The sequence below is a fragment of the Pelophylax lessonae genome (assembly GCF_965119305.1).
Source record: "Pelophylax lessonae genome assembly, chromosome: 2".
In the NCBI taxonomy this organism is placed as follows: Eukaryota; Metazoa; Chordata; class Amphibia; order Anura; family Ranidae; genus Pelophylax; species Pelophylax lessonae.
In genome coordinates, this window is record NC_138769.1 from 175,054,401 (window position 1) to 175,076,449 (window position 22,049).

At 40.1% G+C, this 22,049-nt stretch overlaps 1 protein-coding gene across 1 annotated transcript in view; it reads left to right on the forward strand.

Annotated features, from left to right (window-relative positions):
• Window positions 1–22,049, forward strand: part of ADGRG2 (adhesion G protein-coupled receptor G2) — a 51,099-nt gene that overhangs the window by 23,415 nt on the left and 5,635 nt on the right. The window contains exons 6-13 of the mRNA XM_082244372.1: window positions 811–954; window positions 2,898–3,026; window positions 3,138–3,177; window positions 4,271–4,383; window positions 4,810–4,934; window positions 5,550–5,821; window positions 10,299–10,398; window positions 12,172–12,452. Coding sequence (XP_082100498.1) covers window positions 811–954; window positions 2,898–3,026; window positions 3,138–3,177; window positions 4,271–4,383; window positions 4,810–4,934; window positions 5,550–5,821; window positions 10,299–10,398; window positions 12,172–12,452 — 1,204 coding nt within the window. The remainder of the gene's footprint in view (window positions 1–810; window positions 955–2,897; window positions 3,027–3,137; window positions 3,178–4,270; window positions 4,384–4,809; window positions 4,935–5,549; window positions 5,822–10,298; window positions 10,399–12,171; window positions 12,453–22,049) is intronic.

Sequence of the window (22,049 nt, forward strand, 5' to 3'; positions counted from 1 at the left end):
AAGTTCTACCCATAGGGATTCTGCCTCGTCCATAGCTCCATTAATAATATCATCCCTTATATTTACCTGTACACTGTTCTTAATATAAAGACATACCCCCCCCCCCCTTTTGTCTTCTCTAAAGTGTTAAATAATTTTGCTAGGAGAGGAGCTGGGAAGCTGCTAGAAGCTCAGTTCCTATTTACTTAGGCATATGCCCCCCCCCCCGGACTACATTTCTCAAGAGTTTATTCCCTACACACCTAGGCAGGCTGTTGGGAGTCAAGGCGGCTGCATTTTTTGCTGGAAGAGAAACAGGGAGGGCTGAAAACTCAGCTTGGGGTTTTAGTGCAGCAGAGGAAGCATTTTCAATCAACAACAGGAAACCAAGAGCTCACTTGATTTATGGCAGGACCATCAGGTATTTTTTCTGTACTGCATTGTTTTTAAAAGAATAAATCATGGAAAATGCATTTATTGCAGACATGTACTGCATCACTGTCTTTTATTAATTTATTTTATTTTTAAAAATTTGGATAAAAGGATAAGTTCACTTTTCGAGCATGTAACACTCATATTGCTCCAGGTCTGCCCCCTGCACCCCTGTGACTGCGGCAGATGATATGCTCTGTAGGCTCCTATAGAATAAATAATAAATATACATTTTTTCCTGCAAAAATGTGTGCATTTATTAATTTTTCCTAAAAAAGGTGAACTTGGCCTTTAACAACGCCTGACTTGTACTAATACATACTGTAAGTCCTGTGGGCAATATCATTTTGGGGTATGTGTCTTTTAGTAATATTTATATTATCTCTCTTTATTCCAAAGGTTACTTTGGATTCTCAGCTGCCAGAAAACAGTAATGGATCGGTCCTTCTCCCTGCCTCCTTATTAAATGACTTGTCAGCTGCTGATAAAGATATAGCTTCCAGAGTACAGTTTAACTACTTTGCAAAGACTTCATTTTTCGTGGTAAGATTTTGGCAACCCATAATTAATTTCGATTTGCTCCCTAAATAGTAAAGATTGCATAGACAGTCTAAGAAAAATTCAATTGTTTTACCTTTTATCTAGTTTCGTAACACTTGACAAAAAAAAAAAAAAATAGGGATGTTGTACATGTACTCCTAGTGGTTACTAGAGGCAGCACTTGCAAAAATCAACTGTTTTGTATATTAATTGTCATAGTGATAGGGCCTTTGCTTTTTTTTCCCCTGCTTCTTTTTTGAGTGATTGAAGTGGTCTGCACACTACTTAGCAATATCAGAGTCAGTTGTTGGAAACTGATCAAAACCAGGGCAATTCCACTGAAAAGGCATTTTCACCCCAATTTTAATCTACTGGTCATTGGAACTGGGAACTGATTGCAAAAAAGTGGGTTGTAGATTGCTGTTAACTTTTAAATTCTTTAAATAAGAATCTTTGATTGCAAACTGATGAAAAGCTTACCCCTTAGAATTGTAATGTATAGCCAGCAATAAGCATATTGGCCTCCTGGCTTCTGAGATTTATCCAAGTTTGTGTGTAGGCTTGGACTGTCGGTCTGAGAATTTTGGCTTCAGTCAGAAAGACTGTTGAGTTTAAATATTTGTCATTGGATCTGGATCTCCTACTGAAAGTCCAGGCTACTGAAAGTCCAACAGTAAGACCTGTTTTTACAGTATAAAGCCTTTAAATATTTTGCACCTGACTTCAATACCACAACAAAGTGCCACTTATACCAATAGTTAATAATATTGCTGTACTGGGTATGTAGACCCAGATACACTAATTAGGTTTTGCTTATATGCCGGAGCTGCTTTCAGGAAAGCATATTCTTTATCAGGAAAATATGTTTATTATTTATTTGTTACTGATAAAATATGTTGGAAACTAAATTGAAAATTTTAAAGAAAAACTATAGTGACTGTCATTTCTACCTATTAAATATTCTAAAGATTTGAGATCAGAGAGACCACCTTTAGCCCCCCCCCTTAACACATTAGAGATTGGAACCTAATCGTAAAAAAAGGGAAGTCTAATCTAGTCCAACTTGCCTTGATATTTTCACTTATTAACACCTATGAAAATTTAATTCAATGTTTTGCATTCCCTTAAAGTGGAGTTCCACCCATTTTAATAAGTTTAGATGTATGTAATCCCCTTTAAAAATACTTTTACCAATGGAAACTATCTTTTTTTTTTTCTTGCAAGGAAGTACCTTTTTTTCTTCTTTATTCATCCGCACTTTCGGGTCCGGCCGCCTATAGGCGATTACGTCACTCGGTGATTCGCAAGGGCTGCTGGGATATCCCAGCAGCCCTTGCAAATCGCCTAGTGACAAAATCTCGCATTATTACATCGGCAAAAGCTGTACTCAGCGATGGATTGTTTGGAGTCCGCGCTCCGCCCCGCCTCCACCCTGCCTACTCTCAGTGAGCTCTAAGGGATGTAATGCTTTCAGTCTGCGCTCACTGAGAGGAGGTGGGGCGGAGCGCGGAGTCCAAGCAATCCATCGCTGAGTACAGCTGGTGCCGGTGTAATAATGTGAGATTTCGTCACTAGGCGATTCGCAAGGGCTGCTGGGATACATCCCAGCAGCCCTTGCAAATCGCCGAGTGATGTAATCACCTATAGGCGGCCAGACCCAGAAGTGCAGATGAATAAAGAAGAAAAAAAAGGTACTTCCTTGCAAAAAAAAAATAGTTTCCATTGGTAAAAGTATTTTTAAAGGGGATTACGTACATCTAAACTTATTAAAATGGGTGGAACTCCACTTTAATGTCTTGTAACTACATATAGTTAGAGCAGGCCATCATCGAGACCAGTTATTAAAACATTTTTTTAGAGTAAGCTAGCCATTCCAACAGATTTCATCATCAATAACTGTGGACAGTTTTAATATCTTATACATGTTTGTGTTCCATTTGGACCAGGACTCATCCCTCACTGGATATCAGCACTTGGTTAGTAATGTGATATCAGCAAGTGTTGCAAATCTCTCAATTACTAATTTAAAGCAGAATGTTACTGTGACCCTGGATACTTCATCCCATAATGATTCAGTAAGTATGAGCCATTGTGAGGTATCTAAAAACCTTTATTATTGATGCATATAAAAAGGTTCAATTTCAAGAACATCCTATTTTTTTATAAATGTATTCTTGTTTTCACAGGGTGTGCTGAAGTGTGTGTTCTGGGACTTCACCAAAAACAGTAAGTCGTCAAACTATTTCATATTCAGCAAGCTGCTTTACATTTCTGGATGGTTGTACTTGTTTTTTTTTTTTTTATTACCGACTCAGGCATGCAATAAAGAGTGGGTAGGCAGCCATTATAGCTAAGCTCATCAAAAGGTGAAAATATTATTGAAACTAAGGCATAGGAATAGACACAACAAAGTAGGTAAGCACAGACAATCTGCCCGTCTTACCAGAATGTACCTAATTGTTCCTGGCAAGTTCTCTGCCTTGCCCTCCATAATGTTCTTTGCCTTTATAAAAGATAATTGTCTGGTAGATATGATTTGATTGTTGGTGCCCCTAATCCTCCACTTCTCCTGTGCATGCAGAGTTAACAAAAGCATGCAGTCAAAAATCAAAGTGTACTGTTGATAGCACCTTTCATAGTCTAGAATTAGGTTAGGGTCATAAACCAACTTGGGAATAAAGCTATGGTTGAAGGTCAGAGAGTTTCATCAGCTAAACTAGGGGTTTGTAACCAAAAATTAATAGACATAAAAAAAAAAAATAGAAATAGAGGCAGAGTTGTCATCCAATCATGGGTCTAAGAAGAGGTTTTATTTCTGGGAAAGTCTTTGGCCTATAGAAACACCCTAGCTGTTAGACTTTATGTGTTTACCCGTATGTTGTTCTGACCAGGACGTATCAATCAATCAATCAAAACACTGGAAGCAACATATGAGGGGTAGATAGACACAAATAACACAGTTGACATAGAGCCAATAGACATGAGAAAGAAGTACGGGCAACAAATTACTTAGCAGAGGTAAGGCAGGGAACAGTAAAAGATAGTATGGGTAACAAGAGCATGTCAGAGCTGAGATATAGTTGAGGAGTAACCAGGTCATAGATTTAAACTCAATACACCAGCTTCTGATCAAAATCTGATTATCAGTTTTTGGTGGGTTTAGCTTTAGATATTGTTTCCATCTTTCAAAACAATAGCTGCCACATCTTTTTTTTTTTTTATTTCCAGACAGCAGTTTATCGGGTTATGCGTGAAGTGACTATCTGAGATAAAATTAAGATCCATCTATGTATTTGCATTAATAACACTTTCTTGACAGGTGGAAATGGCGGCTGGTCATCAGAGGGATGTACAGTGAACAGTACAACACAGAATAATAATAGCCAGACAGTTTGTGAATGCAACCATCTAACCAGCTTTGGTATACTATTGGTAAGGATTATGTGATATACTGCACCTCCATTCCATTCCTTTTATAAATTCTGTGAGATCTGTACATTATTTGATCTGAGCCCCTTTCTGCTCTCATTATTGTGACAGACTATACAATTATTAAAGCTATAATCTATTAAAATGGTTTGTTGCCACCCGGGCATAGCTAAGCTAATCATCACAGCACTGATTATGTGATCTTCCCTTATTACCTCAAAAGCAAAGAGCAGTGTAAAAACATTTTGCGAGAAGTGGGATAATCAGAAATGGAATTTGCGGTTATAATCCCCCTTATATTTCTGCTGCTGTTGTATGAGTTAGCCTGTTTCCAAGCCTTCCTTTAGTTCTAGTTGTAGTGCCTATATGTCTGACTGTGCTTGATTTCCTATTTATTCTTATATTTTGATGTGTTCTTGTTTTTTTCAGGACATGACTCCTAATAACCCAGTAAGCCCAGAGGACAAATTGATTCTGACTTTCATCACATATATTGGCTGTGGTCTTTCTGCCATATTTCTTTCTGTGACTCTTGTAACTTATATTGCCTTCGAGTAAGTAATGGATCTACCTGAAAACCTAAAAGAAGGAGAAAGGGGGTTGATTTACTAAACGCAAATAGAGAATTTGCCTTTGCAAACTCCAGGCAGGTAGTGCTGTAGTTGCAACTTGAACCAATGACACTAGTGCTGCTAGGTAGAAGTGCTAACCACTTAGCCACTGTGCTGCCTGCACTCTGCAAGGGAATTAATTACAGAGCTAAGTGAAGAGGTAAAGCTCTGCTGACTTCCATTATCCAATCATGTGAAAGCAAAAATGCTGCTATTTATTTTTATTTTTCTTGCACGTGGTTGGGTATTCTTAACAAAGTGCAACTTCGCCTACAAAGTGAACTGTGTATATGACTTTAATAATTAAACCTCAATGTAACTATTGATATTGTAAGGCCCCAGTCCTTCCCTGTTCTACTAAACAGTGATTTAAACTGTGTCTAGGTTAGAAAGACTTTACCTTCATCACTAAAAAACAAACCATCAATTCTTTAACCAATGTGAAGATGAAAATTATATACAAGTGAATCCCCCATCTTATAATAATAATGTAGCTTTCATTTTGTTACCTGTGTCTGAAAGTATTGCATTAACCATGCATTTTATTTATTTTTCAAGGAAAATCCGCAGAGATTACCCATCTAAAATCCTTATTCAGCTGTGTGCTGCCCTTATTGGCTTAAATCTAACATTCTTGATGGATCCCTGGATTGCAATGTACAGTGAGGTTCCAGGCCTCTGTATCTCTGTAGCTGCATTTCTACATTATTTTCTCATGGTTTCCATCACTTGGATGGGTCTTGAAGCTTTTCACATGTATCTGTCTCTAGTAAAAGTCTTCAACACCTATATACGGAAATATATATTGAAGTTCTGCATCATTGGTTGGGGTATGTATTTATTATCTGTATTCTTGGTTTATCTTCAAGCTAATAGTGAAAGTGGTACATTTCGTTGTCTACCTGTGGCTAATACTATGGTAAATGTGAGCTGTATCCAACTGAAACACTAAACCAGTAAATGTGTTGTCTTATTACTAGTTTTTTGGAAAATGTATGTTCATGGGCTGGAAACCTGGGTTGAATACTATAGGGAAAGTTAGCCACTTTCCATGGGACTACAGCAGGCCTTTATCTGCTTTACATACTAAGGTGGAATGTGTAGCTTCACAAGTAGACCACGGTTTGCAGCCCTCAGGTAAACTTGCATAAAAGGTTATATTCGGTCAGTATAACATACTGTACATTGCTCTCTCAGCTTTGTAAGATAATTTAAACATGTAAAATGTTTTTTCAATTATAATTAAGCGCGATTCATTCCTATAACTGCTGCTGAAAACAATTGTACATTAGTGGGTCCAAAAAAGTGCTGATAATATGTGGGCAATGTTAAGCCTGCTAAACCACCCTTATATGTATGATTCTGTAATATTTTGATACAGAATCCGAAACAAATTGAAGCTCTCTCAACCTCTGTTGCAGAAACTCACAGCACGGGGCCCACTTCTGGCCTCCAAATAGGATATATATATATATATATATATATATATATATATATATATATATATATATATATATATATATATATATATAATCTAGGAATGCTGCACTTAATTCATTGAAAAACCATACAAAAACCAATTAACAGATTTTAAGGAGAACCCCATGTCAAAATGAAAAAAAAAAAAAGGGGGAGTGGGGTCCCTATCAAAATCCACACCAGACCCATATCCGAACATGCAGCCCGGCAGGCCAGGAAAGGGGGGGGAAAGAGCGAGCCCCACACCTGAACCATACCAGGCCACATGCCCTCACCATGGGGGGCCTTGGATTGAGGAGGGACCAAACCCTGTTTTTTTCAGACTTTTCTATTGAAGGCATTGTTTTGTTTACATTTCAGCTGTCAGTGGGCAATCCTGCTGACAGCTAAAGAGTCATCAGATCTAAGAACGCGGCGGCCAGCTTCCTGGCCCGCTGCTTACCAACCAGCTATTCTTCACACAGAATTCAAATCGGTCGATCATTTTTCGACCAATCCGAATTCAAATCATTCCGAAAATGTGGAATTTGTTAGAAAACGAATAAAGAAAACAAATTTAATGAATTTCAACAAAACTCGTTACTATTTAATTTGGAGATTAGGGTAAATTCGAATCTCCGAATAACCAGAAATCTGTCCGAATTTTCATTCGTACCGAAACGAATTGCACGTGTCTAATAATAATAAAGGAGCAGCAGCAGATCATCTCTAAGTCTACGCACTTCCGGAGTGCTACTGTTGCATTTAATTATGTGTAACTATCTTTTAATATATAACTGCTTTATTTGGCATTTTATATAAACTACTCACCTGCTGCTTATAGGTTTCATAGAATTATATTAGCAGCGGTCCCTCTGTGCGCAAATGCACTTGATTTTTTAACATGACTTATTCAGATATTTTGCACTTCCCTATGCAAAACAGCCTGGAAACACAGACAACTTCTTAAAGGACTTATACCAGAAATCTAACACGTAGTCGCCAACATTTGGCAAACATTTTTAGGGACACTTTTTGCCAGGAAGACAATGTAGGCAGAGCATTATGGTAATTTGAGACAGGGGTTCCATTTTTATGGGTGTGTCCGGCGCTGTAAAAAAGTGTTGCGTTGAAAAATGAGTGTGGCTTAAAGAGGTGTGGTTAAATAGAGTGTTTACGCCGCCTGTCAATAGAGATGAATGGACCTGCCGATCAGGTCTGCCTAAAACTGACAGGCAGACGTGATTGGACCCGCTGTGTGAACGAGGCCTTAGTAATGGTGTTAGCAAGGAGTGACTGTGAGAAATTGGGTTTAAAACTGCACTGCTCAATTTCTCAAAGTCAGGACAGTGTTACATGAAAACTGGAGATACCATCTTTGTCAGCTAATAGCATTTTTTTACTTCTATCTAAAAGTGTAAAAGATAGAAGTAAAAGAGCGCTGTTAGCTGACATTCTCCTGACTGTGAGAAATTGGCCAGCGTAGTTTTAAACATAATTTCTCAAAGTCCATTGACTGCTAGATAAAAAAAAAAAAACCCTTCACCTTTTAAAGTCTCATCAGTGTCCATCAGTGTAGTCTCATCAGTATCCATCCATGCAGTGTCTTCAGTGCCCATCAATGAAGTCTCATTAGTGCCCATCAACACTGCCTCATCAATGCAGTCTAATTAGTGCAGCCTCATCAGTGCCCATCAATGCTGACCCATCAGTGCCTATCATTACAGCCTCATCAGTGCCCATCAGAGCCGTCTCATCAGTAACCATTAGAGCCGTCTCATCAGTGCAGTCTCATTAGTGCCCATCAATGCAGTCCCATCAGTGCCGTCTCATCAGTGTACATCAGTGCCCATTAATGCAGTCTCATCAGTGCCCTCCAATGCCACCTCATCATTGCCCACCAATGCTGCCTCATCAGTGCCCATCAATGCAGTCTCATCAGTGCCCATTAATGCAGTCTCATCAGTGCCCATCAGAGCCATCTCATCAATGCCATATCATCAAAACCCATCAGTGCAGTCTCATCAATGCCCATCAATTGCAGCCCCATCAGTGCCCATCAATGCCGCCTTATCAGTGCCCATCAATGCCGTCTCATCAGTGCCCAGAGCCGTCCTGTGCTCCGCTCACCATCCATGGGCTGCCCCCCACTGTCTGCTTTGTTCCTTGTTCGGCGGCAGCAGCTTCGCACTTGGCTTGTTGTTCTTTAAACTGGTGCATGTGCAGGTGCTGTAGGGGAATACCACGCTCCCTCCATGCTGCCTCCATCCTGATTGTTTGAGACCGAGGCGGATTTTCGGGGACTTTGCCCGGGATATTCTCAGGCCAGGACACTGGCCTGATTTCTGGGAATGTCCTGGGCTAATCGGGACTGTTGACAACTATGCTAACTGAGCCTAGGAAGGTGGGGTAATTAGAAGCAGGTCAGAAAGACAAACTATATCATGGTAATCTCAGCTAGAAAAAAAGAGTAATGCAACTAAGTTATTCCCATTAAGGCTGTATAACATGTAAACTGTGAATACAGACCTCTGATTCAAATGCTTAACTAATACAATGCTACTTGTTGTATGGGAGTGCTTTAAAATTGGACCATACTGGTCCAATATCAGTGCTTTTCTATCAAATACTTACCTAAAATGTATTGTCCTACATCTTGTCTCCCTGGTAAAACTGATGACTTGGTTTTGGGAAAATACACCAGAAAGTATGTCAAATTGCTTTTTTTATATGTGCAAACTAGTACACCTTAAAGATAAACACCACACAGATATAAGCCATGAATATTAATGTTTCTCTATATTTATCAATACGTCATTAATTGTATTTTTATTTTTATTGCAATGTGAAATGGCAAATGTAGCACAAGGAGCCAATCAGTTGTGCTGCAGTGCTCAAGTGCTAACAAGGAGGAGAATAATAAGAGGAGAGAGCAATGTGACAGAGAGGTGGTCTCATTTAAGTGCTGTTTCTCATTTTACTGCTCAAGGAGAAAAGGTGTCAAAACAGACCCAAAAGTCCCCAAAACAGATGTAACAAAACTTGAAATGCAAAAAGGTCAAGAGAAAGTTGTTTAGGGGCACTTCCTGTTTTGGTGACGTCACATTGATGACGTAATTTCCGTTTTAAGGAAGTTACAGTTTACCAGGCAATTTCTTGCCTGTTTAAGGCTGAAATGCACTCATCCCTTTGGTTATTCCTGAATGTGTTTAACTGCCTAGCCAGACAGTGTTGTGTTGAATGGGCAACTTGTGTAAATCTCAGAACTGAATGGACAAAACCACAGGTCATTTGGCAGATAAAACACCTCCCTCATATGTATTTCAGTTGTGTATTTAGCAGTTTACTGGGACTTCAACTTGAAAAATTGGTATGCTGCTATTTCTTATCTTTCTGAACATACTAACTAGCTATCCATTTGGAATACTATTCCAATAGCTTCAGTGCTTTAAGTGGCAGTGTACATATTTTTCTTGGTACAGTTTTTTTTTTTTTGGGAGATGGGAAGTAACCCGTCCCTAAACATTTAAAGCCCAGTTGAACTTTATGGTTAAAGCAGCAAAATAAAATTCACTTTCATTAAAACAAAATGATACTTTTTACTTGAATAAAAAAGCCTGTCCTGTGCCAGCATGTTAAAGAAAAAAACCCATGCTCTTTGTGTGGAAGCAGTAGTCTCTTTTCAGACGTTTAACACCAATTAGTAAAGCTATTTCTCCCCATTTGCTTTCATACCCAAAACACACATGCACATTTTTTTTAGAAATTGTTATGGCATTGCCTTGAAACATGCTAAAATATATTCGCTTTGAATTTTATCTTTACACTTACTATTTTTGTTTGTACCAGGAGCTCCTGCTGTGGTTGTGGCAATTATCCTTGCCGTTAACAAAGATCTTTATGAGCTTCAAGTAAGTGCTCCATATCCCAATGGGGCAGCAGATTATTTGTAAGTACAGAAATTTTTATTTATTTTTTTTCAAATATTGCACTTTTACTAGCTGTGCAAGTTTGAATAAATTACCAGTAAAAAAAAAAATCTTATGTATATGTAGAATATTAGTGTTTCTGGTTCTGTGACTAAGTCATGATAAAGGGAATGCATTGAGTTTGTATTTCTTTTCCTTAATATGGAGTCTGTATACAAGCAAATAAATATACCAAAAAATGCAATATCGATTACTGTATTAAATATGAATGAATATTTTACCTTTTCCAATCCCAATCAGCAGTTATAGGATAAGTTCACCTTTACTAAAAAATAAATAAATAAATTTACATTTTTTTTTTTGCATCTAAGAAAACGTGCATTTATAAATTTTTTTGTTAGGAACCTGCAAACACCGCTGATCGTGGTTGTAATGCCTCACTTCTGCAGACTGTGTAGCTGAACCTGTAAACACTGCTGATCTTGGGTGTAATGCCACGCTCCTGCAGACTGTGTAGTTGTCTGCCTGTACTTCCTACATGGGCAGGCAATTATTGAATGACTGGAAACTCACTGAATTACCTAGAGCACTCATCAACCCCCTGGTAGTTTATTGAGAACCAGAAGCTGTCAGCTGCAAAGGCTGATGCTGTATGTAGTTTATTGATTCACAGTGATCTGTGATTCAATGACGCGCTCTCTTTGAATTGTTACAGTGAGTGCAGAGAGAAGATCCCCGGTTCACTGTCACAATGAGTGTCGGGATCAGGGGGAGAGGGGTCAGATGCTGAACATGATAAATGTTACACCCTAAATATGGGTTTAATATGTAACATGAAAGATGTTTAGACAAGTGAACTTATCCTTTCATGCCTCGGGCTCCTTTCACATATTTTCCTGGCTATCCTTCTCTGCTTTGCTGGAAAAAAATGTTGTATATTGAGTTCAATAGCTCAATCTGAAATGTAAACAATTACAGTACATGAGTTAGAGAAGTGACTCCTCAGTACTTGGTATGTCAGCACATTGCTGCACTGCTTAGTAAAGCAAATAGTGGTAAAATAGCAACTCATTTAACACCTACCGCTAAGCTGACCATTCATTATTAATTTATTTTTTTGTTCATTCAGATTGAAAGGGAAATCGCTCCCCCTGTGCTATTGTGTTCTGACGGTGGTAAGACTTCCCTTCTGTCAGAATACACTGATCAGTGCTGGCAGCTATAGTTTGCAGCACTGAAAAAACCCAACAGGCTGGTTGTACAGAAGTCGATTGGTAGATCGACTTCTATACAACCAGCCTGCCCATACATGGATCGAAAGTCGTCTGGTCCCTGCTGAACTATCGATCCATCTATGGCCACCCTTAGAGTAATTGTTCCCATCAAGTAGTTATCCAAAGACCCCTTCACGAGAAGGAAAGGAGGATGGAAATCCTACAAAACTGGGTAAATACTATGTTTTCCGGGCTTACATATCAGACTTTATCAGGTACAGGGGGCAGTGCATAAAATCTCTGGAAATATTGTGCTTACTTTATTTAACTGTGTTGTTTTTCAAAAATCTGAATAATCCCAGAAAAGATTATGGCTGAACGGGTTGTTGATTAGCTCATTAGGCATTCGGTTCACAATTTCACCACTGGGCTGGTACCTGTTTTCCAATTTTTTTTGATGTGAAGAAAAGACACTGCACACATTATTTATATAAAAAAAAAGATAATTCTACATCAATTTTTAATTATAATTTTACATACAATAATAGCACAAATGCCTTGTGTTTCCTCTCATTTCAGCTGCTGGATGAATGGCATTATATACTGGATCACAGTAGTTGGATACTTTTGCATAATATTCCTGCTGAATGTCAGCATGTTTGTGGTGGTTCTTATACAACTCTGCCGCATTAAAAAACAGAAGCAGCTAGGCTACCAGAGAAAAACCATGCTCCAGGATGTCCGTAGTGTGGCCGGCATTACCTGCCTCCTTGGTATTACATGGGGCCTCGGCTTCTTTTCCTTTGGACCAGGGAAAACTGTCATCCAGTACTTGTTCACAATCTTCAACTCATTGCAAGGTTTGTTCTTATACAGTTCTTTGGCACCATGCACACTAGCATTTTTTTAAGTTCCTAGAAACTGTTATTAGTATTTTCTTTCCTAGAAGCGAATTAGTGTTATCCTATGTGTCCGTGCACGCTACTTTAGGCTATTACCATTTTTTGAGCTTCAGTGTCTAGGAGAAGGGAAAAAAATGTTTTTGTAGAGTTTCTTGGAACGTTTTCCCAGGAGAAAAGCTCCTAGACACTAATAGCATTTTTTTAAACTTTTTTTCCCTTTTTTTTGACAACTTCCCACAAACCGACGTACCTGTAAATCAGCTTGAAGAAGTGGTTGTACCATGGTGATGCCTGTAGAATGATCGGTCTCCGATCATGTAACCCAGAAGCGACGTCACAACGTCACTTCTGGTTTATTCGGCTGCCAATGGTGCCAATTTAAAAAAAGTGTCGGTATTCAAAAATGCTGACTTTGGATCTCGACTTTGAATATTTGAAGTGCAGTGGAGGGGTATGGATCCCTCCATAAAGAGTACCCGTCGCTGCCTGTTACTGTCAGAAGGGGGGTTTACATTCCTTGTGACAGCAATAAAAGTGATCAGATTTTTTATTTTTTTCTTAAAGTGTTAAAAATAAAATAAATAGGAAAAGAAAAAAATAATTTGAAAGCCTCCCCGTCCCCATGAGCTTGCGCACCAAAGAAAACACATACGTAAGTTGAGCCTGCAAATGAATACGGTGTTCAAATCACACATGTGAGATATCGCCAGAGTGAGAGCAATAATTCTAGATAAAGACCTCCTCTGTAATTCCAAAGTGGTGGCCGTTAAAATTTTTTAAAATGTCACCTATGGAGATTTTTAAGTACCGTAGTGTACAAGTGTACGCAATTTTAAACCATAACATGTTGGGTATCTATTTACTTGGCCTGGCATCATCTTTCACAATATACAAAAAAATTGGGCTAACCTTACTGTTTCGTTTTTTTAAAATTCAGTGAAATGTATTATTTCCCAAAAAATTTTGTTTGAAAGACCGCTGCACAAATAACGAGTGGCAAAAAATATTGCAACGACCACCATTTTATTCTCAGAGTCTTTGCTAAGAAAATATAAATAATGTTTGGGGGTTCTAAGTAATTTTCTAGCAAAAAATACAGATTTTAACCTTTTAAACAGTGTCAGAAATAGGCTTGGTCCTTAAGTAGTTAAAGTAACAGCAAAAATGCTAATAAAACGTTGACAATCCTAAACGCTACCACAAAAAGCTATTACCAACGTTTTTATTCCAGCGTTTTTTCCAGCATTGTTTTAGCAATGCTTATATTTGAATTGTTCCTATAAACCAATGTATGTGTAATTACGCTAAGGCTCCATTCACACTTGTGTGACTTGTCAAGCGACTTGGGACATCAAAGTTGCATGACAAGTCGCAGCCTATTTAGGCTCCAAAGTCGCACTAGAAATCTCGTGACTTTGTAGCCGCGCAAGCGTGAATGGAGTCTAAATTAGTTTTGTGAGTCATACACCTCAATCCACTGCAAAGACAGGATAGTGACAACACGATTCACTATTTTAACTTTGTATTTTCTGGAGTCACCTGCTTACTTGCTGATCTATGAAAGAGCATCATTTTGCTACTGATGCTAGCATATATACTAGCAATATTTTTAACCACTTAAGCCCAGGAAGATTTTACCCCCTTCTTGACCAGGGCCTATTTTGCGATTCGGCACTGCGTGACTTTATCGGACAATTGCGCGGTCGTGCGATGCTGTACCTTAACGAATTTAACGTCCTTTTTTCCCCCACAAACAGAGCTTTCTTTTGGTGGTATTTGATCACTTGTGCGATTTTTTGATCATGCGCTATAAACAAAAAAGAGCCACAATTTTGCAAAAATAACAATATTTTCAAATTTTTTTATATGAAATTCCCCAAAAACAAAATGTAAAAATCTAATTTTTTTAACATTTTTGGCCAATTTGTTTTCTGCTACATATGCTTGGTAAAAAAAATCACAATAAGCGTATTTTGATTGGTTTGCGCAAAAGTTATTGCATTTACTAACTAAGGGAAAGATTTTTGTCATTTTTATTGTTTTTTTTTTAACGAGTAATGGCGGCGATCTGCGATTTTTTTTTTTTGCGGGACTGCGACATTGTGGCGGACAGATCAGACCCTTGACTGACATTTTTGACACTTTTGGGGTTACCAGTGACATTACTACAGTAATCAGTGCTATAAATATGCACTGTTACTGTAAAAATGACAGTGGCAGGGAAGGGGTTAACTTTATTGGGGAAGGAGGGGTTAAGTATGTCCCTAGGGGCGTGTTTCTAACTGTGATTGGACATGGCTACTGGTGTAAGAACAGAAATCAACGGTCCTACATGGTAGAACTGTATGATCTCCATTTTTACACAGGGGAGAATGACAGGCGGCTTTGTTTACATTAGCCGCCTGCCTTTCTCCCTTCATGGCGAACGATCGCGAGTGACCGGCCGACATCGGGTCCGCCGGTCACACGCACTGACTTGTTAGGGAACAAGCCGGGGCGGGCGCGCGCCTCCGCGGGCACGCGCTCGCCCGCTATTGGCTCACAAGCTAGTGACAGGCTAGTGACGTACCGGTACGTCACTTTGCCTGGCCGGGGCTGACCGCCGCAGTATATGTACTTGCGGCGGTCGGCAACCGGTTAAAAAGGTTTTCAGAATATTCGAACGTAAGCTTTATTGGACTAAAGGGTGATTTTAAATATTTTACTTCCACATTAAACCGAATTTATACTCCGTTTTACACTTTCAGAAGTCCTGCTAAGAGCAGATACCACAATATGCCACCTATGACCTTTATTAGAATATTAGAAAACCTCCTCTGTCGTACAGTCTCACTGGTCAGTAGAACGGTTGTTGATCAAGCTCAGTTAAGAAGTTTGGCCCCATAAACAAAGGGAAACTAAATCACTGAAGGTTACAGTAGAAGCCTTAAAGACCAGACATCTAGAAGTGTCTGCTCTTATGCTGGCCATACCTTATACAATTTCTGTGTACAATTTTCCTTTAGATTTACTAATAACCTAAACACTTTCAATTTGTATGCAATCAGGCAGGCCCTTGCATTACATAGTTTAGGATTGAATAATGTATGGATAACCCTAGGCAGGAAGTGTATTTTTAAAAACATAAAAAAGTAGTAGTATAGGTTAGTTGTCAAATTTGGATGGTTAGGCTGAATTTGACAACAATGAACCCATATTTGGTTATAAAACAGCTGGGAAATTAGATGTTAGCCCTTTGGATCTTTACCGCTTCCAGACCACCCGCCGCAGTTTTACTGCTGCAGGCAGCCCCTCCTGCGCAAACCAACGTAGCTCTACATCAGGCGCGCGCCTGCAGCTAGGGGGCAGCGCGATCCTGCCCCCGCTCCTCAGTGGGGACTCCAATGCACGGGGCAGGCGGCTCCAATTGCCGCCTGACCCTCGCAATCGCTCCCCGCTGAGAGAGAACGGTCAGCTGTTGTAAACACAGCTGACCGTTCTTCTCTCTGGAATGATCACAAAGTGCCTGTGATCCTTCAATATAGGATCACATGTCTCTGTGATCATTTCATAAGCCCAACCCTCATACAGTTAAAATCACTCCCCTAGGCTCACATTTAACCCCTTGATCACCCAGAGTGTTAACCCCTTCCCTTCCAGTGTCATTATTACAGTACCAGTCCATATTTTTAGCACTTATTACTGTAGTAATGTCACTGGTCCCCCCAAAAGTGTCAAAAATAACAGTTAGGGTCCAATCTGTCTGCCGCAATGTCGCAGTCCCGCAAAAAATCCCAGATCGCTACCATTACTAGTAAGAAAAAAAAAAAAAACAATAAAAATGACATAAATGTTTCCCTTAGTTAGTAGACGTGATAACTGTTGCGCAAACAAATCAAAATACGCTTATTGCGATTTTTTTTTTTAACCAAAAATATGTAGCAGAAAACAAATTGGCCTAAAATATTAAAAAAAATTTAATTTTTAATTATTTTTTTGGGAATGTTATATAGCTGAATGTGAAAAATATAGTTTTTTTTTTTTTTTGAATTTAGAACTTTTTTGTTTATAGCACAAAACATAAAAATCGCACAGGTGATCAAATACCACCAAAAGAAAGCTCTATTTTTGGGAAAAAAAGGGACATCAATTTTATTTGGGTACAGCGTCGCATGACCGTGCAATTTTTCATTAAAGTAACGCAGTGCCGAATCGCAAAAAATGGCCTGGTCATTAAGGGGGCAAATCCTTCCGGGCCAGAAGTGGTTAAGATCACTACTGACCAAAACATGTTTAGGATGAGGCCAAGTACTTGAATTGGGTTAGACAGTCCATTCTTTGTATACAGTACACTACACCCTCCCTGTGCCCCTGATCTTTGCTGCATTTATCTTCATGGTTGATTAGCTTTTACTGCTCATAAAGTCAATGCAGCAGTCTTGGGATTTGAAAGCCATGGCCTTCTTCCCCTTCTTTCCTTGGGATGTCCAGGCAGATCAGAGCATTGAGCGCTGGCACTTTACCACTTTGACCAATCTGAATCGCTCTGATCCATCCCGGTGTCCCTAAGAAAACAAGGGTAGGAAGACTGCAGCTTTCAAATCCCCGGGCCGCTGCACCAGTTGCATGGCCAGTGAAAAGGAATCATCCATGGAGGTGAATGCAGCGGGGAGGGTCATAGTACATTTAAATGTTTTGTGAAAAGGTGAACTTACACTTCTAGGCCTCATGCACATGGGCTTATGAATTTGAGCACCAAATATGCTGCATTTTTTCTGCCAGAAAAATGCCTCGAATGTCACGTATGTACGCGTGTTTATGCACGTATGTATACTCAAAGTGCTGAGTGTAAATGCATTCTATTGACCAGCACACATAGTTATATAGTTAGTCAGGTTGAATAGTCTGGCTCAACCAATAAAAAATAAAAAACAGTAAAGAAAACCCAACCATACAATCCCATATACACAATCCTATACCCGCAGTTGATCCAGAGGAAGGCGACAAAAACCCCAGCAAAGCATGATCTAATTTGCTACAGCAGGGGAAAAAAATCCTTGCTGATAACCCGAGAGGCAATATGATATTCCCTGGATCAACTTTACCTATAAATATTAGTACCTATTCATATTAAGTACACCCAGGAAAGAATTCAGGCCTTTTTTAACCACTTGCCTACAGTGCACTTTCACCCCCTTCCTGCCAAGACCGATTTTCAGCTTTCAGCGCTCTCACACTTTGACTGAGAATTACTCAGTCATGCAACACTGTACCCATACAAAAATTGTGTCCTTTTTTCACACAAATAGAGCTTTCTTTTGATGGTATTTGATCAATACTGGGTTTTTTATTTTTTGTGCTATAAATAAAAAAAGACTGAAAATATCGTGAAAAAAACGCATTTTTCTTTGTTTCTGTCATAAAATTTTGCAAATTAGTCATTTTTCTTCACAAATTTTGGCCAAAATTTATACTGCTACTTATCTTTGGTAAAAATAACCCAAGTAAGTATATATTATTTGGTCTTTGTGAAAGTTATAGAGTCCACAAGCTATGGTGCGAATCATTGAAAATTGATCACACTTGATCACACCTGATGTACTGAAGGCCTATCTCATTTCTTGAGACACTAAAAAGTCATGAAAGTACAAATACCCCCCAAATGACCCCTTTTTGGAAAGTAGACATTCCAAGGTATTAAATAAGGGGCATGGTGAGTTTTTTGAAGTTGTAATTTTTTCCCACAATGCTTTGCAAAATGAAGATTTTTTTTTTTTTTTTTACAAATTGCCGTATTAACAGGTTATTTCTCTCACACAGCACATGTATACTTGCAACTACACCCCAAAACACATTCTACTACTCCTCCTGAGTATGGCGATACCACATGTGTGAGACTTTTTCACAGCCTGGCCACATACCGAGGCCCAACATCCAAGTAGTACCGTCCGGCATTCTAGGAGCATAAATTACACATATAATTTCCTGACAACCTATCGCATTTTGAAGGCCCTGGAGCACCAGGACAATGGAAACCCCCATAAAATGACCCCATTTTGGAAAGCAAACAGCCCAACGTATAATTTTTGAGGCATAATGAGTCTTTTGAATATGTCATTTTTTTCCACAAGTTTTTGGAAAATGTGGAAAGAAAATGAAAACACATTTTTTTTACACAAAGCTGTCCATTTATGCAATATTTCTAACACATAGCATGTACATAGCAAAAATTGCACCCCAAAATACATTCTGCTATTCCTCCTGAGTATGGCAATACCACATGTGTAACACTTTTTCACAGCCTGGCCACATACATAGGCCTAACATCCAAGTAGCGCTTTACACAAAGTTGTCCATTTATCCACTTTAAGACTGGGCCTATTTTTGACACTTGGTGTTTACAAGCTAAAATCATATTTTTTGCTAGAAAACTACTTAGAACCCCCAAACATTATATATATATATATTTTTTAGCAGAGACCCTAGAGAATAAAATGGAGATTGTTGCAATATTTTTTTATCACACCATATTTGCGCAGCAGTCTTCCAAATGCGATTTTTTTCAAAAAAAATTCACTTTTTTGAACTAAAAAATAAGAAAAAAGTACATTTAGCCCAATTTTTTTCCATAATGTGAAAGATAATGTTACGCCGAGTAATTAAATACCCAACATGTCATGCGTCAAAATTGCGCATGCTCACAGAATGGCGCCAAACATTGGTACTTAAAAATCCCCATAGGCAAAATTTTAAAAATGTCTGCAGGTTACTAGCTTAGAGTTACAGAGGAGGTCTAGGGCTCAAATTATTGCTCTCGCTCTAACAATCGCGGTGATACTTCACATGTATGGTTTGAACACCGTTTACATATGTGGGCGGGACTTGCGTATGCGTTTGCTTCTGCGCGCGAGCTAACGGGGACAGGGCGCTTTAATTTTTTTTTTCCTATTTATTTTATTTATTATTTTTTTATTTTTACACAGTTTAAAAAAAAAAAATGTTTTGATCATTTTTATTCCTATTACAAGGAATGTAAACATCCCTTGTAATAGAAATAGGCATGACAGGTCCTCTTTATTGTGAGATCTGGGGTCAAAAAGACCTCACACCTCACAACTACACTAAAAAAGAAAAAAAAAATTGTTGAAAGAGGAAAAAAAAAAAGAAAAAAAAAAGCGTCCCTTTAAACCGGTTGCTAGGCAACGTCTTTTGACGTAGCTCCGGTCCTCCAAGACCATAGAGTCGAGTGAGGGCCATCTTGCCCTCACTCGACTTCCTGTCTCTGAGGATCCGGGACCGGATAGTTTTCCCCGCTGCCGGCGGGTCCGGTAAGCTGGGAAAACGTCTGGGACGCGGCAGGAGGGGAGGGGGCACCTCTTCCCCTGCACCGTAAGGGTAATTACGCGGCGAATCCGCCACTGGGACCACCCTTATCTGAAAGCCGACCGCCCGCCGTTTCAAAAAATATTGGGGTTATGGGGGCTATCTGCTGCCATAACCCCAGTATTTCGCTTTTAATGGCCGACACATATAGTCATTAGGCGGTCAGTAAGTGATTGCATGTATATGGCAAACAGGTGACGATGACTGATGGGGTGACAGGTGACGATGACTGATGGGGTGACAGGTGACGATGACTGATGGGGTGACAGGTGACGATGATTGATGAGGTGACAGGTGACGATGATTGATGAGGTGACAAGTGACGATGATTGATGGGGTGACAGATGACAATCACTGACCGGGTGACAAGTGACGATGATTGATGGGGTGACAAGTGACGATCACTGATGGGGTGTCAAGTGACGATGATTGATGGGGTGACAGGTGACGGTGATTGATGGGGTGACAGGTGACGGGCGATGGTCACCGATGGGTGACAGGTGACGGGCGATGGTGCACGGCGGTACTGATGGCAGTCTCTGGTGACCGGTGAACTTTAGGCTACGTTCACATGTGAGCGTAACGATCGCAGGCAGAATCACTGCGATTTTGCCCGCGATCCAGAAATCATTGCAAAACGCGGGGCGCCTGTGCGTTGCCTGTGATTTGCAATAGCACCCCAAACGCTGTGCGATGTTGCTGCGATTTCCGCCTGCCGAATCTCGGTAACATCGCGCAAACAACGCATGACGCCCCAAAGAAACTCTTGTACCTTTTTTGGGCGTCATGCGTTGTTTGCGCGATGTTACCGCGATTCGGCAGGCGGAAATGGCGGCAACATCGCACAGCGTTTGGGGTGCTATTGCAAATCACGGGCAACGCACAGGCGTCCCGCAATTTGCAATGATTTCCGGATCGCAGTTCAGAATCGCTGTGATTCTGCCCACGATCGCTACGCTCACATGTGAACGTTATGGGTGTCATTTTCTGGGCACTGATTATTATTATTATTATTATTATACAGGATTTATATAGCGCCAACAGTTTGCGCAGCGCTTTACAATGTGAAGGAAGACAATACAGTTACAATACAGTTCAAAACAGGAGGAACTAGAGGGCCCTGCTCGTTAGAGCTTACAATCTAGAAGGGAGGGTCAAGTGAAACAAAAGGCAATAACCGTGGGGGATGGGTTGATGGAGAAAAAGGAGGTACATTTGTTAGGGGTTGGTAGGATAGGCTTCTCTGAAAAGGAGGATGAGGTGACTGTTGGGTGACAGGTGACATTGGGGGGGGCTGAGGACTGTGTGGGGACATTTATTAGTGTGATTTTACTTTTGCAGGTACACAGAGCAGTAACTCACTATTTCTAGCTCTTCTCCCCTCATACTGGAAACTGTATGAGGAGAGAAGAGCTAGTAACAGTGAGTTACTGCTCTTTGTTTACATTTTGTGATCGGCTGTGAATGGATTCACAGCCGATCACATAGTAAACAGTCACTGTCAGTGACTGTTTACTACCGCCGGTGACAGCTGTGTAGCTCCCGATCGCGCATGCGCGGTCATCTTGTGGGCGCCTTCATTGTGATCGGCTGTGTCATTGGAACACAGCTGATCACGTGGGAAACAGCCACGCCCATTGGCTGTTTCCCCCCTGCCGGTGACGGGGGGTGTCCCGGGGACACCCCGACACCGGCAGTGCAGGGCGGCGCGCACGCTATCGCGCGCCTGCCCTGCTTAAAGTGACGGCGGCCCAGGATAATGGTCGCTCCGCTCCGCCGTCATATGACGGCGGGCGGGCGGCAAGCGGTTAAAGAAATCCAGTGAGCTGGCCAGAAACACCTCCGGAGGGAGTCTATTCCACATTTTCACAGCTTTTACGGTGAAGAAACCTTTCCATATTTGGAGACTAAATCTGTTTTCCTCTAGACATAAAGAGTGCCCCCTTGCCCTGTGTGATGACCTTAAAGTGAATAACTCCACCAAGTTCACTATATGGACCCCTTATGTATTTGTACATGTTGATCATATCCCCCCTTAATCTCCTCTCCTCAAGAAAGAATAAATTCAGTTCCTCTAACCTTTTCTCATAGCTGAGCTCCTCCATGCCTCTTGTCAGTTTGGTTGCCCTTCTCTGCACTTTCTCCAGTTCCCCGATATCCTTTTTAAGAACTGGTGCCCAAAACTAAACTGCA